We start from the raw sequence: 15,776 nt of genomic DNA on the forward strand, positions 1-15,776 counted from the left end.
AATATTCTTGACTTTAATATTACTGAGTTTTTGTTCTTAATAATACTCCTGATTTTAATATTACTGACGCATGCTTTATAACTAAAAACGCTGTTCAATTTAGAACAATTTAGAATTAGCCTGATCATAATTAATATGCATAATTTAAAACAATAATCAGTAATATTGAAATAAAAAGGCATTAATTTATAAGTAAATGAAACATTCATATATATCATGACACATAATTTAATAAAACGGAGTTATTAATACACAAATGTAATTTGACGGACTGTTATTTTTAAAAAAAAAACTCAAAATAACGTCATTTGAAATTTAAGAAAAAAAATAAAATTCACCTCGACGAGTTCGTCCAAAACTTTTACCTGTCCTGATCAAGAATTTTGCTCATCAGGTCAAACCAAACCACCTGAATTGAGTTCTAATACTATCATCTTTTCGTACTACCTATGGTTTGGTTCCCCATATGAAAGATAGTAATAAGCAATATTGTCATTTAATTTATGAGTAAAATACATTAACTATCCTTCTATTTTATTTAAATTACAGAAACCTCTCTTTTATTTTGAAAGCATATATAAGCTTCCCTTCAAATTAAAATATATGTTACACAAACCTTCTTTATATTTTTAAAATTCAATTTCCATCTATCCAACCATTAGTTGATCGTTAAGTTTGACTTTTAAATTTTTATTTTGACCAAAATATCCCTCTTTAACATAAATATTATTTAAACATTTATATTTATAAAAAAATTATTTTTGATACAACAAAAAATAATTATAATACATGTATTTTCAAAATTTTTAATATGTTATAAAATTTTTAATTTCAATTATATTATAGAATTATATAATTTTAATTCCTCATGAAATATTAAAACTTAAGTTTTTTTTAAATGCTAGAAAATATTTTGATTGCTTATTTTCTTATCACATAATATAAATTATACAAGTTTGGAAACTTATATAAATCATTTAAATTTATGTTTCTATTAACTAAATTACTTAATTTTTTGGCCCAATATGATAAAAACATTAAACAAACAACAATTTTTAAAAATAAAAAAAATTAAGGTAAAAGAGAAAATCTTAAATTCTTTAATATAGTTTTAACCCAGATTTTGGGATTTAGTATTATGAAAGGTAATTTAGCAAATAGAAAGTATTTCAAGATAAATTTGAATTAAAAAAATATTTTTTTTGAAATATTCCTAACGGAGTTAACAGTTTGAATTTGAATTTATGTTTTCAAAATAGAAGAAAGGTATGTATAATTAAGACAAAATATAAAAAAAAAAAAGTTAGAGTATTTTACTCTTATTTTAAACTAATTTAGTTATTTTAAGTATTTTATTAAATCACCTTATAAAAAGAACCGGAAGAAGCATCTCGACCGGTTCCCATGAAGAAACAAAAGTCTTTGGACATAATAGTAGATTTTTTTTCTTACTAATTGACAAGTGATTTTGTCTTTCTCGTCTTCGATAATTTTAAAATACTCCACAAATGGGATGGCCTTATCAATCAATCATCAATCAATCAAATGAGTCATCCATTGATTTCGGACGGGACTGACAAAACCAATATTCTTCCATATCTTCATAATAACAAATTAAAAAAAAATGTCATTGTTGGTTGGAAAAAATCTTGCGCATGATCTGGGTTAAGAATTTTAGGATTAGTTTATACGCCAATCACTGCCCCGTTTGGTAGCATGGAATTGGGCCTGGAGAAGTGGAAGTGAAAGTGGAACTCTGCTTTTGACTCGTTTGGTGTCATGAAACTCAGTTCCTCATGGAACCCAGTTCCATCAAAAATGATGGAAGTGGGTTCCATCATCCCCCAAGGAACTGAGTTCCAGCTCCTCGGAACTGGGGGTCTTCCCATTTTATCCTTTGGCTCCATGGCAACCTTGATCCTCCCCCATCAACGGCGGCAACATTCCTCCACCATCAACGGCGGCGACATTCCTCCACCATCAATGGCGGCGATGCTCCTCCACCTGCGCCGATCCTCACTACACCATCGATGGGATCGTCTGAGGAGAGAAGGGGGGCAAGAAGGGACGAAGGCAGGTGACCCATGAGAATAACCTCCCACACTCCAGACCACAGCTTTGTTCGACGGCGACCTTGACAACTTCCTTCACAGAGAAAACCAGGCGCATTGTCGACAACCAAAAGAGGGATGTTTGACGACGGTGAGAAGATAAACGATTGAGAGCAAGAGGTGGTTATGGGCTTCGATGGAATTTTTTTTCTGCGATTTTCAACTTGCTTTTTCAAAAAATCCATCATCTTTGCTGGTCTGGTTTGTGTTTTTCAGTGATAGTAGCTCTTGGAATCATTAGCTTCAAGCCACAAATTTTATGGCCACCATTGATGGCAGCGAAGCTTTGTGGGTGGTGGGAAGAAAGAGTGTTCGGCTAATGGAGTGATGGGTTTACAGTTTTTTCCTTTTTTTTTAGTTTAGGGGTATTTTGGTCTTTTTACATTGAAAATATATAAATTAATGCAACAATTCCACCAACATACCAAATACACTTTAAAACCCACTTCCATTTCCAGTTCCACCTCCACTTCCATTTCCAGTTCGACTTCCATTTCCATCAGAAACTCTTCCATTGTACCAAACGGGATGCAAGTTCTTCGCTCAAAACTCTTCAATTGCCTATTTACCTATTTCCTTGACTTCTTGGAGTTGGACCCAATAATATATTTACAAAAAAATTTGTTAAAAACTATGCTAGTAGACAATAAGCTATTTGAAATGCTTTTAATAAAAATGGAATCTAAATGAGGCTGTAAATAGGAATGGGAATATAAATACTTTTGATAGAACGATATGAAATTATGCTTTGGTTATATTAGAATTCTTGTTATTACTTTTCAATTAATAAAAAAGAACTTTTTGTATTTGAAAACAAAAATAGTAATTAAAATGTTCTTCTTAATATGTAAAGTATTCATCTTTCATTATTCTGTAAAAATATTTGTAAGGGTGTTTTGGTCCTTTTATTCATAATTCTAGGAAGTTTGAATCTGGGTAAATAGAATAATGAACAAAATAGTCAATCCAACATGTTTTCCTTTCCTTTCCTTGAGTAATCATTCCCTCAAACGGTCAAACCAAACAAGCCCTGAGAGCTAATAGATTGTGATGACAATCATGCTTAAGTCAAGCGTTCAAACATTTTCCAAAAATCAAATTATAACAGCAAAAAATGAAAATATTAGCAGGTTTTGATTAGATATAGACACAAATAGAGTAATAATCTCGCTTACCAGATAGCCAAAATAGCTCACAGAATAGCCGGTAATTTTTGTATCTTTCATCACTCTCGACCTCTTGATTAATGAGAACAATTAGCTTGAGAACAATTTGTTGTAAACTTCTGATTAAGTAATGAAGTGCCATTTCTTTTTTGGCCAAAAAATGAAGTGCCATTTCATTAAAAAAAAAAAACATGTTGGCACCAATCATTCTTGGGATTTGATTTGGGCCTCATCTCAGAGTTTTGAAAGACGCCGTATGATAGTGGGCCAAGAGTTGGGCTCAATTAGATTGAGCCCATTATTCTCTTTAATCTCAAATACCCTCTTCTCTTCAACAAATTTGTTTTCTAAAAGCTGGACGGTTTCTGAACAATTCATTCTTTTTCAATTGAGAAAACTTATCTTTAAATTCTCCCTTAAGCAGGTCTACCACCTCAAGCATGGTGGGTCTCTCCTCAAGCTGACTTTGAGCACATACAACTCCAACAAGAATCAGTCTTTCAAGTTCTTCCTTCACAAATTTTCCCTTTAGTTTTGAATCTGCAAGCTCACGAAACTTTTTATCACAAGCCAAGGGAAATTCCCATTCAGATACTGATACGGCACTTGGTCTTTTAATTGGTCTCTTGCCGCTAGCAAGTTCCAGCAAGAGAATTCCAAAGTCACAGACATCCCAACTCTCTAATGCCTTCCCAAACAAGGTATATTCTCGCATGAGGTCCCTGACAATTCCCTTAATTTTGATACTCTCATGGGTTTCCCCAATTAACTTAGCAAATTCAAATCCTGAAATCCGAGCCTCAAAATCTGCATCCAGTAGCACATTGCTTGCTTTGATACCTCTATGGATTACTCGTGGGGTTGCTTGGTGGTGAAGATATCTGAAAGAAAACAAAAGGTCACAAAGGGGTTAGCTAAACATGATGTAAAACTTAATGTTCTTATATATGTTGTTGTCTGATTCAATATCTATGATATTATCTGTGTTTTTCAGATGAAGGAAATCAAGGCTAAAACTTACGCGATGCCCTCGGATAACCCAATTGCGATGTTCATCCTTTTGTCCCAGTCAAGAATTCAGGGTGCTGTATATGAAGATGAGAGAAGAGGCTCCAATTTGGCATATAGTCAAATACAATTGGCCTTTCTTGGCCCTCAGCACAATATCCTCTTACACCAACAGTATTCTTGTGTTGTACTCTGGCCAATATTTCAACTTCAACAGAAAATTACTTGTTGCTCCAAACTTTCAATCTCTTAACTGCAATCTGTAGAAGTACATGGATTTACAGAACAATGAACTATTTTAGGTTCACCTCCAAATCACGATAAGAAAATTTAACGTATATATTCATATGTGGAAGAGTACCTTTTACATATCGCCACAATCTTGGCCCATACAAAGATTTCACCCTCAGATTTTCAATCAACGAAGATATATAAAAATTTGCAAAAGATGCTTCAACATCAAGCCACAAATATTAACAGGCCTCTTCAACTCAGCAAGTTTTTCAATGCATTTGCTACATGGATCTTCATAAGTTAAGGCAAAACAAGGTAATATTGTCATTGATCTAGAGGAGAAGTAATCTTAATACAATCTAAAGTGCAAAATCGATATATATTTCATCCAAGTAGCTTTTTTTAGTTCCAACTAACTTATAAGGCTTCTTAACATTATTTCAAACATGCACATAGTTCAGTGAGTTAGCTTGCACACTAAGCCATACGTAAACACAAGCAAAATCATGGCCTTGGACCTAAGCCCAACCACTGCAACATAAAATCTTAACAATTCCAAGTAACTGAAAATTTATATCTCCCTGTTTCATTGAGCTTTTGATCAATCTGTCGTGCAAAGCATTCCAAATTCCTGTGTTCCATGCATTTTCAGCAGAATAAATGACTGCTTTGGACTGTTCCTTGAGTGTCCTAGACCATCCCAATAATGGTAAAGAATAAAGATAGTGGCCAACTCAAACTCCAAGTGAAAACATTATGAGGATCTACCAGTGAGAGCAGACTTATAATTTAGCAGAAGCAAATGATATTTATGGCAGAAAGCAATGAAATCTGCAGTAAGTATAATTAATCACCATAAGTCCACGACTTCTTACTGAAGATATGTAATCACTTTACAATTAGGAAGATTAAAAGGAAGCAGAAACTGAAGCTGATTTGATTTCATGCGACAAAAACAAACAGAAGAGAAAAGTTATCATCTCACTTGTGATCCATCCCGAAGCTGGCCCCGGTAGACGCTGCCAAATTCTGCTTCTTCAAGCTTGTTATCATAGTTAAAGTTATTTGTTGCAGAGAGCAATTCTTTCAAAGAGAAGACCCTCCATATAGGTACTTCCTTCCCTTGTTCTTTTCTGCATGATGGAGAATCAAATATGAATTAACCTTGGAATTACAAACAGTAACATATGTGTTTAAATCTGAAAAATGTAATTTAGGACGCCCTTAGGCTTCAGATAGAACAAATATTAACAACTATTCAGCAATTCTGTATTTTGCCTCCTAGCTTTACCCAGCAAACTAATGATCAATAGATTTTTCTTGCTCGTACCAGGAAATCCAAACGCGGAAATCAAACCATCTCCAATTCTCATTTTGCACCTAAAACACAAGATAGTGCCTGAAAGCCACTTTTCACAATTGTCTGACGCAAATCCAAAAATGATTGAGTAAAAGGCAGCAACCATGCAATTTTTTTTTTTTCTTTTCAATTTTTCCTCTTAACTAACTTACCGATCCAGGCCCTTCGCACAGAAAAATATTGGGCAAAAAGCCATGCCACCACCAGTCACTCTCAGCTTCTCCTATTTCTCTCAATCGATCCTAGGGAGCGAGAAAAATTTAAACTTTTAATTGAACCACAAAACAGAACCGGATTCTTTAAGTTCCTCCAATCCAAAAGTTGATTCTTTCACCGCATTCTTTCTTGCGTAGTGCGTTCCATCGTGGAGGAAGACAGGGACGATTGTCCATTTGCCAAAACGAGAATTCGATTCGATTCGAGAGTGACCAAACTCCAAAGGCATGTTACGTTAAGTGAAAGAAAAATATTAAGGGAAAATTCCAAAAAAATGACTGTTAATTTTTAAAATAACAAATCAGTATTGGTTATTACACTTATAAAGAAAATGACTACATTTACAAAGTAAATAACAATATATTTTTGTAGTAATTCTTGATTTGTCATTTTAAAATTCAACAGTCACTTTTTTGAGATTTTTTCAAATATTAATTGTCAAAGGTATTAAAGAAAAAGAGCTAGAATGAATACTTTTATCAGCATGGATATCATGGTCTTTTCACATCGTATTTATACGTGAGGGCATTTTGGAAACGAACCGACCCAAATCGATCTACTCCTTATTTTTTCCAGTTTGATCTCACAATATTCTCTATGAGAGTAATCCCAGCGAAACCTATAATGAGTCAATATATGAAGGCAAAGTTATACATAGTAAAAGAGACTAGTCGTTAACAATATAACAAACCAAATTTTGAATTCTTGTTGAGAAAGATGCCTACATTTTAGTTCCTAATAATGCCTCAAATATGATTGGTTTCAATAGGAGAATATTTGCTTTTTAATAATACTTCCAGTACTTGATATAAAACCCAGTTGTGGGGAGAGTAATAAAGTTACTAAATTACTTAGTTATAACATATGTTACGTGATTTTTTTAAAATATTTATATAAATAATTATATTATTTATCAATTTATTAGTGAGGCAAATTAGTTTAGATAAAAATGATAAATATAAATACTTTAAAGTAATTTAGTAATTTTTTTAATCTCTCCTCTCATCAACTCCAGCTTACATTAAGGGCCAGAGGTAGTAATAAAATGGGCCAGTACCAAAGACCCGGAAACATTACATTGGGCCATGAAAAGCCCACACGCTAACCGTGATCACGCTTGGATGTCATTGTCCTCATGAACTGCAAGCTTCATTCCCCACCCATTTGAACCAAACCCAATAAGATGTTGAGCCAGCCTGAATCTTGTCCCAAATTGAACGTTAATTGATGTCTTGACGTGTCATCATTGGTACGTGGCAAGCCTATATCGCGCCATGTAATACCTCAAACCTTTGCATAAACGACACGTTGTGCCGACCATAACACAAGAAGAAGCAGCTCCTTCCCGTATCTTTATACAACTACATAAAATTTCCCGCTGGTAAATTTGAGGAAGCCCACAGATAATAAAAAAACGAAAGGCAAGGTTAGAGCAAAGGAAAATTGAGAAAAGATGCAGGACAAGAAGATGCAACGAGCTGAAAGCATAATGTTTAGAGAAAGGAAAGTGAGAGAATTAATGGTGGACAAGAAGAGGCTAGTGGAGGTGCCGTACACGGCGTCGCTGGCTCACACTATGAACGCACTGGTAGCGAACAAGGTGGTGGCGGTGCCGGTGGCTGCCCCTCCGGGTCAGTGGATCGGTGCCGGAGGGTCTATGATCGTGGAGTCCGATAAGCAAACCGGGGCTGTGCGAAAGCATTACATAGGGATGGTGACAATGCTGGATATTGTGGCACACATCGCCGGCGATGATGACGGCGGCCGTTTGTACGGTGGTGATGGCACAGAGGATCTTGATCAACGGATGTCCGTCCCCGTCTCCTCCATCATCGGGCACTGCTTCGAAGGGCTTAGCTTATGGACTCTCAATCCAAATACAAGGTTAGTTACAATCACGAAAACCCCTCTCTAATATACTAACTGCGTTTTGGCCAAAAAAAATAGTTACTGCTACTCCTAAGGTACTTTTAGAATCTAAAAATTATAGACGAATTAGTTATTTGTAATTAGTGCGTAGAAAATATAGATGATAATGTCTAATTGAATGCACATAGCAGATAAGAATCTCAGTAAATATGGGATTAATATAAGAGACCTTTAAAATGCACCTTATATTTAGGATTAGAAGATTCATCTATACATGATATTTATAGATTTTCGTGTACAACCCGTCAGAATTTCAAATTTGATAAGTTTTCCTTTGGTATTGTGTCTAAGAATAGTGAAAAGTTTGTGCTTTGATCAGATCAGTGATATTGCTTATTTCAATAAGAAACGATTTGGGTTTAGCTAACCAGAACACGTAAAATTTTCAGCTATAACTTGCTGCCAAATAAATAAGATCACACTTCATCAGTCGATCGAGATCTAACTTTGTTGGGAAAATTCAAAGTGGTCTCACTTCTTTTAGACAAAATTGACTAACAACTAGGGGAAGGGCACTAGAAGCTTAGAAATAAGAATCACAATAAAGGGCAGTAGGTACATATCAGATTTGAGAATATATAACAGAAGATTACATTATGAATTGAAAGGACAAGAGGAGCTATTTCCTAGAAAGTACAATGTAATGTCTTATGTGTCACATGTTGTTTCAGAATTGACCTCAAGTTTTGAATTTGTAGCGTAATAGAAAGTATGGAAGTGCTGAGCAAAGGAGTGCATCGTGCGCTGGTGCCAATGGACAGCCAAATGGAGAACGTATCGCCCGTAGGAGTGGAACTAGTGGAATCTGCTTCCAGCTACAGAATGCTCACTCAGATGGACGTCCTTAGGTTCATGAAAGAACACTCTGCTGATTATGAGCTTCAGAGTGTTCTTTCACGCTCTGTTCACCAACTCGCCGCCATCAACCACGACGTCTACGCCATTACCGACCGCACCAAGCTCATCGACGCCATTAAGTGTCTGAAAACCGCCATGCTAAACGCCGTCCCTATCGTCACATCCTCTGATCTTGTCGACCAACAAGATCACAACCACCTCATTCACGTAAGTAATCTCTCTACATACATGATAAGTACGAGGTTAGCGTTGGGATTGAAGTTGTGGTGATATGGTTGTGGTGGTTGCAGGGGAGAGGGAGGAAGCTGATAGGGACATTCTCTGCGACTGATTTGAGGGGATGTTACGTGGCGACATTGAAGTCATGGTTGGGTACGAGTGCGCTTGCTTTCACTGAGGAGGTTGGGACGAGTCCACTCTACTCGCCCAGCAACAACGCTGCTGCCACGTGGACAAGGGAGCTGGTGACGTGTCAGGCTGAGTCACCATTGTCTGAAGTGATAGAGAAGGCAGTGGGTAAGCACGTGCACAGGGTGTGGGTGGTGGATGAGGATGGTTTGCTGGTGGGGCTTGTGTCTCTCACTGATGTTATTCGAGTAACAAGGCTTTCTCTCATATCAGATTGATCACATTATCATCACCATCATCTGGTGAGAGAGACACACACTCAACACACACAATGTAGGTGTTACATATATAATGAAGCACAACGTATGATAGAGTCTAGTATATGTACAAACATGTTTTGTGTGTTCTTATCATAACACTAATCCTATAAGCAATGGACCATTTTGTGCATACCTTCAACGGAATCACTGGGTGACCTATATGTATTGACCTGTATGTGGTTATAGTAGATTGATGAGAGATGGGTCGATCGACTTGTCACTTGATGATTAATTCATGCATGATTTAACATTGACTTAATATCTCCAAACACAAATAAACCCCCTAGTGTCGTCATAACAGAATTGGGAGCACACTGAACAATTCAAGTTCTGGATTTGGGATCAGACCTGCAAAAACAAAAAAACAAAACAAAAAGGACGAGACTTCTTGATCAATGAAAGGTCTCTCATTTCTTTTTCTTTTTTAATTACTGCTCCGATTCTAAATATAAGACCCTTATACATATCAGTATAAAGATTTTATATTTGGGACCAGAGGAGTAGATCATTTTTTTTTTGTTGCTCAGAGTATCCTCCCACCCGAACGGCAAGAAACTAATCTCTTGGAGTACTGTCAGGCGCCGTAACGGGGATCCCTCCCAACAATATTTTTCTCTATACACACCGTCCCAAGAATCGAACCCAGGACATGATGCTTAAGGTGTCCAAGTTCCTTCCACTTGGACCAACACTTGTTGGTGAGGAGTAGATCATTTTGCTTGGTAAGAGTTCGCATTTCATTCAAAAGGAAAATGTGACGTCATATCAGTTTGTCTTTAATCCGAGAACCACGAAGCCCAATGATCCGTTGCCCACAATCCAGATGGGCGAGGCGTAAGAAGGAGCATATTCAAGGAAGCCCAGTGTCAATCTCAGGATCATCCATCTCATTATAAGGTGTCCCTTTAATAAGATTATGATTAAAATGTTGTGATGTTTTTGAACAAATAAAGCAATCTAACAATTCTCCTTAATATGCATGAAAAATATCTATAATATCTTATACTACTTCCAGTTCTAATTATAAGAGCTAGTTAACTAATTTGAGAAAATTAAGAAAAAAAGTTAAATTAATTATTTGTAATAAATAGGTGTTGTCTTTCCTAATATATCCTTACTAATCAAGTTTATTGGCTAGAATTATTATTATTAGAGGAACTATTTTAGAAAAGAATGCATAAATATGGAGACAAAGTATATTAGAGTCTTATAATTAGGATCAAAATAAAAGTCAAATGAGATCTTATATTAAGGACTAAAGGTAGTATAAAGAATCCGATAGTGGAACAATAATGTGAACATTATAATACCACAATAGAAAAATGATGGCATTTTAGACTTTCCCACATATGCAACAAAGTTTGTAGTTTTGAAACCACAGTTAAGGAACTGACAATATATTATCTAGGTATCTTCAGTTAGATAATTAATTTGAGGAAATTACAAAAGAGTAGTTAAGTTGGCTAATTAATGTATACTAACCTTATTAAACTATTCTTTAATAATGTGCATTGAAATTATATCTTTTGGTAAAAATCTTTACAATTAATAGAGATATTTTAGAAAAATATTACAAACTTGAGAAGTAAAATGAATGGGGTCCTATGATTAGACTCAAATTTAATTTTTAAATAGTTTTTATATTAAAAACTAAATGCATTAATATATGAGTCACATATATTAAAAAGGCATTATTTATGGGAATTTGAGTTTTGTCAAGACGTTCAAAAAGCACGGGTGAATAAAAGAAAGTTGATATTTTGGTTTTTGAAGTCTGGCTAGGCTATAAACATTTTACTTTTACTTCAACATTGGTATCATCGCTTTCAAAAGTGCTTCCCTGCAGATGATAAAAGATTGTCTATTTTACGTCAATATCCAGCGTTATGATGCCTCCACTTATGCACTAAAAGAATTCTACAAACTTGATAACGAACAGCACAATAATATAATAGTATTTGTTTAATTACTGAAGGTAACATCTCAATCTCGCAAAGCTCCCTGATTTTATTATAAACTGTTCCAAGGAAATTTGAAAATAAGTGTATTTTGAAAAAAAATCATGTTACTCCGTTTGGCCTCTTTTTTTTTTTTTTTTCCAATTGACTGATATGATCAGAGTTCATTTTAATGATGTATATAACTATATGTATTCTATTAGGCAACTAAGCGGCTTACCTCGGACAGACGTACAAATTAAGGAGCATGCTTTCCTAGCAAATGATGTCGAGGGATTTAATAAGATATCATAACTAATTAAAACGAAGCACTATCCTACATATATAGATCCAAGCTTAAGAATATTAATAATCCCATAACTTAGATTAGGTCGTTCTTGTTCCATCACACTTAGTTCAGGCAACTAGCGCGAAACACAAGTTCAGAATGCCTGCCTGCTAGAACCAGACGTTGTTCAGAGATAATAAGAAAGTGAGATTTATAATTGTAAAAGGAAGTATTAATATATTCCTATGATTTTGTGCTGTTGATGAAAGGCTAGGTGGCGGCCAGCAGCAGCTTTTTCTCAGTTCACGACCTACGAGTCAGCCATTTGAATCTGATAAGTACGTAAGAAACAGTGGTTTCAGACAGCAGGGAGCTGCATTAAAAATTAATTTAACCCATCCTCCACTTTGCTGCTACTTTTAAATTTTAATCCCATTTTTAACAGCACCCGCCATCTCTCTCTGCTAATCTCAATCTGAACCCGCAAAAGTGGGATGATTCACTCGCTTTCACTTATTTATAGAGTTTTCAGAAAACTAGCTGTGTTTTACAGCACATTAAGAAGATTAGTTTAAAGGGAGGAGCTTTTGGAATAATGAAGATCAGAATGGGGCATATTGGGCATAAAGAAAGAAGAAAGAAGGAAAGTGAGGGGTGGGGTTGCAGAAGGTGTCGGTTGGAGAAGAGGGAAGAGAAGAAGGCGATGTGACGGGAGAGAGCATACCTCAGACGCGCACACACAGCCACCCTTATGAGAAATGGTCCCTTAGATTCCCCACATTCCCCTCGTTTGTCCCTCCCAACCTCTCCTCCATTTCTTCACTATTGTCCCGTCTTTTACAGTATTTTTTAAGTTAAAAACATGCCTTCAATATCCCCAATTTTTTTAAATCCATTCGATATTCTGATTTCTCTTATGATACAGATAGCGCTCTGATTTTTTTTTTTCATTTAGCACTTTAATTTTATTTTTAGCTTATTCAGCAGTGTAAACTTAGGGTGTTGGATAAAACTTTTAAAAAAATATTAAGCTATTAGATACACTAAAAAATGATATCAGGATGCTGAATGCAAATGCATTTTTAAAAAAGATTGAGATATTGAAGTACCTAAGGAAAAAAATCAAGATGTTTAAAGCACCTTTATCTTTTTTATTTAGAAAAATTATAAAAAATACAATTATCTTTAATTACGTGCAAATATTTTTTATTTCACATGTAGTTAAAAATAAACTTCACACAAGTCACAAAAGAAATAAATTGCACACAACTAAATGCCTTCACCAAAGATAGGTTGCACCTAGGTATGTTTGGATAATTGATATAATTCATTTCCATATGTTGTGAGTCTAAAATCTAAATATTGAGTTATAGTGATATTTATAACTTGCAAAAATAGTACTCCTTTGGTCCTTAGTGTAAGACCCATTTAACTAATTTGATTAGATTAAGGAAGTTAGGTAAGTTAGTTAATTATAAGAAAATTAACACATTTTTCCTAAAACACCATAATCATCTTTCTTAATGCCTCATCTCCCTCTTTTACTTAATTATGGTTGAGGGAGTATTCATAGGGGTAATTTAGAGAAAATTGATAAATATGATAAATGAGTCTTATATTTAGGACCAAAATCAATTTAAGAATTAGGTCCTATATTAAGGATCAGAGGAGTAGCTCGCTAAAAAGATGGTTATATATCTATCGCCAAAAATTTGTTATATATTGATATACTCCATTTGCTCTCAATTAGATACAAATATTTTCGATTAATAAACATTAATTAGGGATATATTGATGAAAAATATTTTTAATGCACAAGAGAAAAGGGACAGGTCATGTCATATCAAGGGACAAATTATAGTGCAACAAAAACTGGATTTGTATGGTCTTAATAATTGAGAATGAGTTGTAATATTTGTAATTCTCATATGTTCTTTCGGTCCTTAATATAAGACTTTATTTAACTAATTTGATTAAATTTAAAAAGTTAGGTAAGTTAGTTAATTATAAAAAATATGACACATTTTTTCTAAAACACTATAATCATCTTATTTAATATCCTCCCCTTTTTTTACTTGATTATGGTGGAGGAAGTATCAATAGAGATAATTTAGAAAAAACTGATAAATATAAAAAAATAGGTTTTATATTTAGAAACAAAATCAGCTCAATAATTAGGTCATATATGAAGAATCGGGAGAGTAATTTTTTTGGCTAAATAACTTACATACAATATGATTTATTATAAATTTTATATTTTATATTATGTTTTTCATATGCTTTTGCTTCACCAAAATAATCAATAAAAAATAAACTATAAAACATATAAAAAATAGTGCGATTTATCTTAAATTTTGTAAAGTTTGTCCATGTGTATTCACTCAATTAGTAGCTAATAAAGGTAGTTACTATTTCAAAAAAAAAGTGATTCTTTTAGAATATAAATATATTACTCAATTATTTAATTCTATTCACAGAAACTAAAACATTATAATAAGAATAGACACGTCTAAATACACACACATCTGGAGCATAAAAGTATCCTTGGGAGGCATGGATGGGGTACAAACTTTTTCACCACAAGTTTCGGAAGAAAAAGAAGAAACTGATGAAAGAATTGTTGATGTAAAAGCACAGCAATTTTAGCAAGGCGATGGGTGGAAGGACACTGCCTAAATTACGTACGGTCCCATTTAGTAATGATGAGGGAATGAGAATTATTCTGATAAACATATTCTTTTATATATTATTATTAAATTATATGAAATCTAAAAATTATAACAGTAACATGTACTTCCTCCATCTCTTATTATAAAATCCAATTTTTTGAATGGATTTGTTCTTTTTTTTTTTATAAGATCTTCTTTGAGTTTGTCTGAGTATTTAATACAGTATTACATATTTTACCCCTAATTTAATGTATTAATACATTCTTTCTTCATTCATCTCACTATTACTTTCTCACCTTTATTCATTTATATATAGGGGGTATTAGGAAAAAAAAAACTATATTTACTATATATTAATTGTTTTTAACTAATTTTAATTATTTTTTTAAACCGTACAGTTTAATTAAAATGATTTTATAATAAGAGACAAATAGTAATGGTTTTAGTAAGTAGAAGCTAGGGGTCAGAATCTATAGACAACATAATTATCTCCCCCAGGGCAATGTTGAGAACATATTAAGATAGATCCTTTTCAATTAAGTTGCTACATGCGCAAAAATTGAGATTTAAATTTCCATCATTTATTTAAGTGACGAAAATATTTATTACTTAAGTCAAATCAACTTGAGTTGATAAAATTGCTTTCATAACTAATGCCTTTAAAGACTTATTCAATATATTTTACAATTCATAATTTATTTATGACCTATGAAAAGTAATTATAATTTATAAACTCCATATATTCCCATTTACTTCTTTGAGACTAAAACTTGATGATTATTTCAAATTTTTATTATTTTATTTCGTTTTATTATATATAATATTCAATTTCTTTCGGTCCTTGAGAATTTTTGCCTCCAGCTTCCTTAATCCATGAGATCAGATCAATAATGGCACTGTTTGCTATCACGATTGAAATAATTTATAAGTACGTTTTACGTAAACCGAGATAAAACTCTTTTCACATGCTTACTTCATATTCCATAAATCACGATTAAAAATTTATTTATAAGCTGTTCTAAATGGACCCAATATAGGCCTCCTGAAAATATCAAAGTTACAAAAGAAATCATGCATATATGTATCTATGTATGTGGAAGAAACTTCAAGAGAAATTAAACCGGACTCTAGGGCATGTTTAGATTACCGTTTCTAACAACAAAAGTGTTTGAAAATAGTGAAACTGAGGTTGCGAACTAAGTTGGACAAAAAAACGTTGTTTGGCTGGGACCTTTTATACCAACTTCTGGCTTTCAACTTGGACTTAACGGAGAAAAATTTGACTTTTCAAACTGCAGTTTTCAAACGGTGATCATTAAAAATGAGCATCC

General features: G+C 33.7%; 2 protein-coding genes across 2 annotated transcripts; one reads left to right on the top strand and one right to left on the bottom strand.

The window, feature by feature from the left end:
- Nucleotides 1-3,475: 3,475 nt before the first annotated feature.
- On the bottom strand, nt 3,476-4,181 carry LOC114732217 (PTI1-like tyrosine-protein kinase At3g15890; the record flags this gene model as incomplete). The annotated part of the gene is made up of 1 exon (XM_028919516.1): nt 3,476-4,181. A coding segment is annotated over one exon (573 nt), but the record flags the coding sequence as incomplete, so codon positions are not given.
- Nucleotides 4,182-7,548: 3,367 nt separating this feature from the next.
- LOC114732237 (SNF1-related protein kinase regulatory subunit gamma-like PV42a) lies at nt 7,549-9,508 on the top strand. Its single transcript, XM_028919537.1, has 3 exons — nt 7,549-7,979; nt 8,723-9,089; nt 9,173-9,508. Exons 1-3 carry the CDS (start codon nt 7,549-7,551, stop codon nt 9,506-9,508), a joined length of 1,134 nt encoding a protein of 377 aa, XP_028775370.1.
- Nucleotides 9,509-15,776: the final 6,268 nt, after the last annotated feature.

Source organism: Neltuma alba, unplaced genomic scaffold (assembly GCF_004799145.2).
Source record: "Neltuma alba isolate B1F8T4 unplaced genomic scaffold, ASM479914v2 tig00002555_pilon, whole genome shotgun sequence".
Taxonomy (NCBI): domain Eukaryota; kingdom Viridiplantae; phylum Streptophyta; class Magnoliopsida; order Fabales; family Fabaceae; genus Neltuma; species Neltuma alba.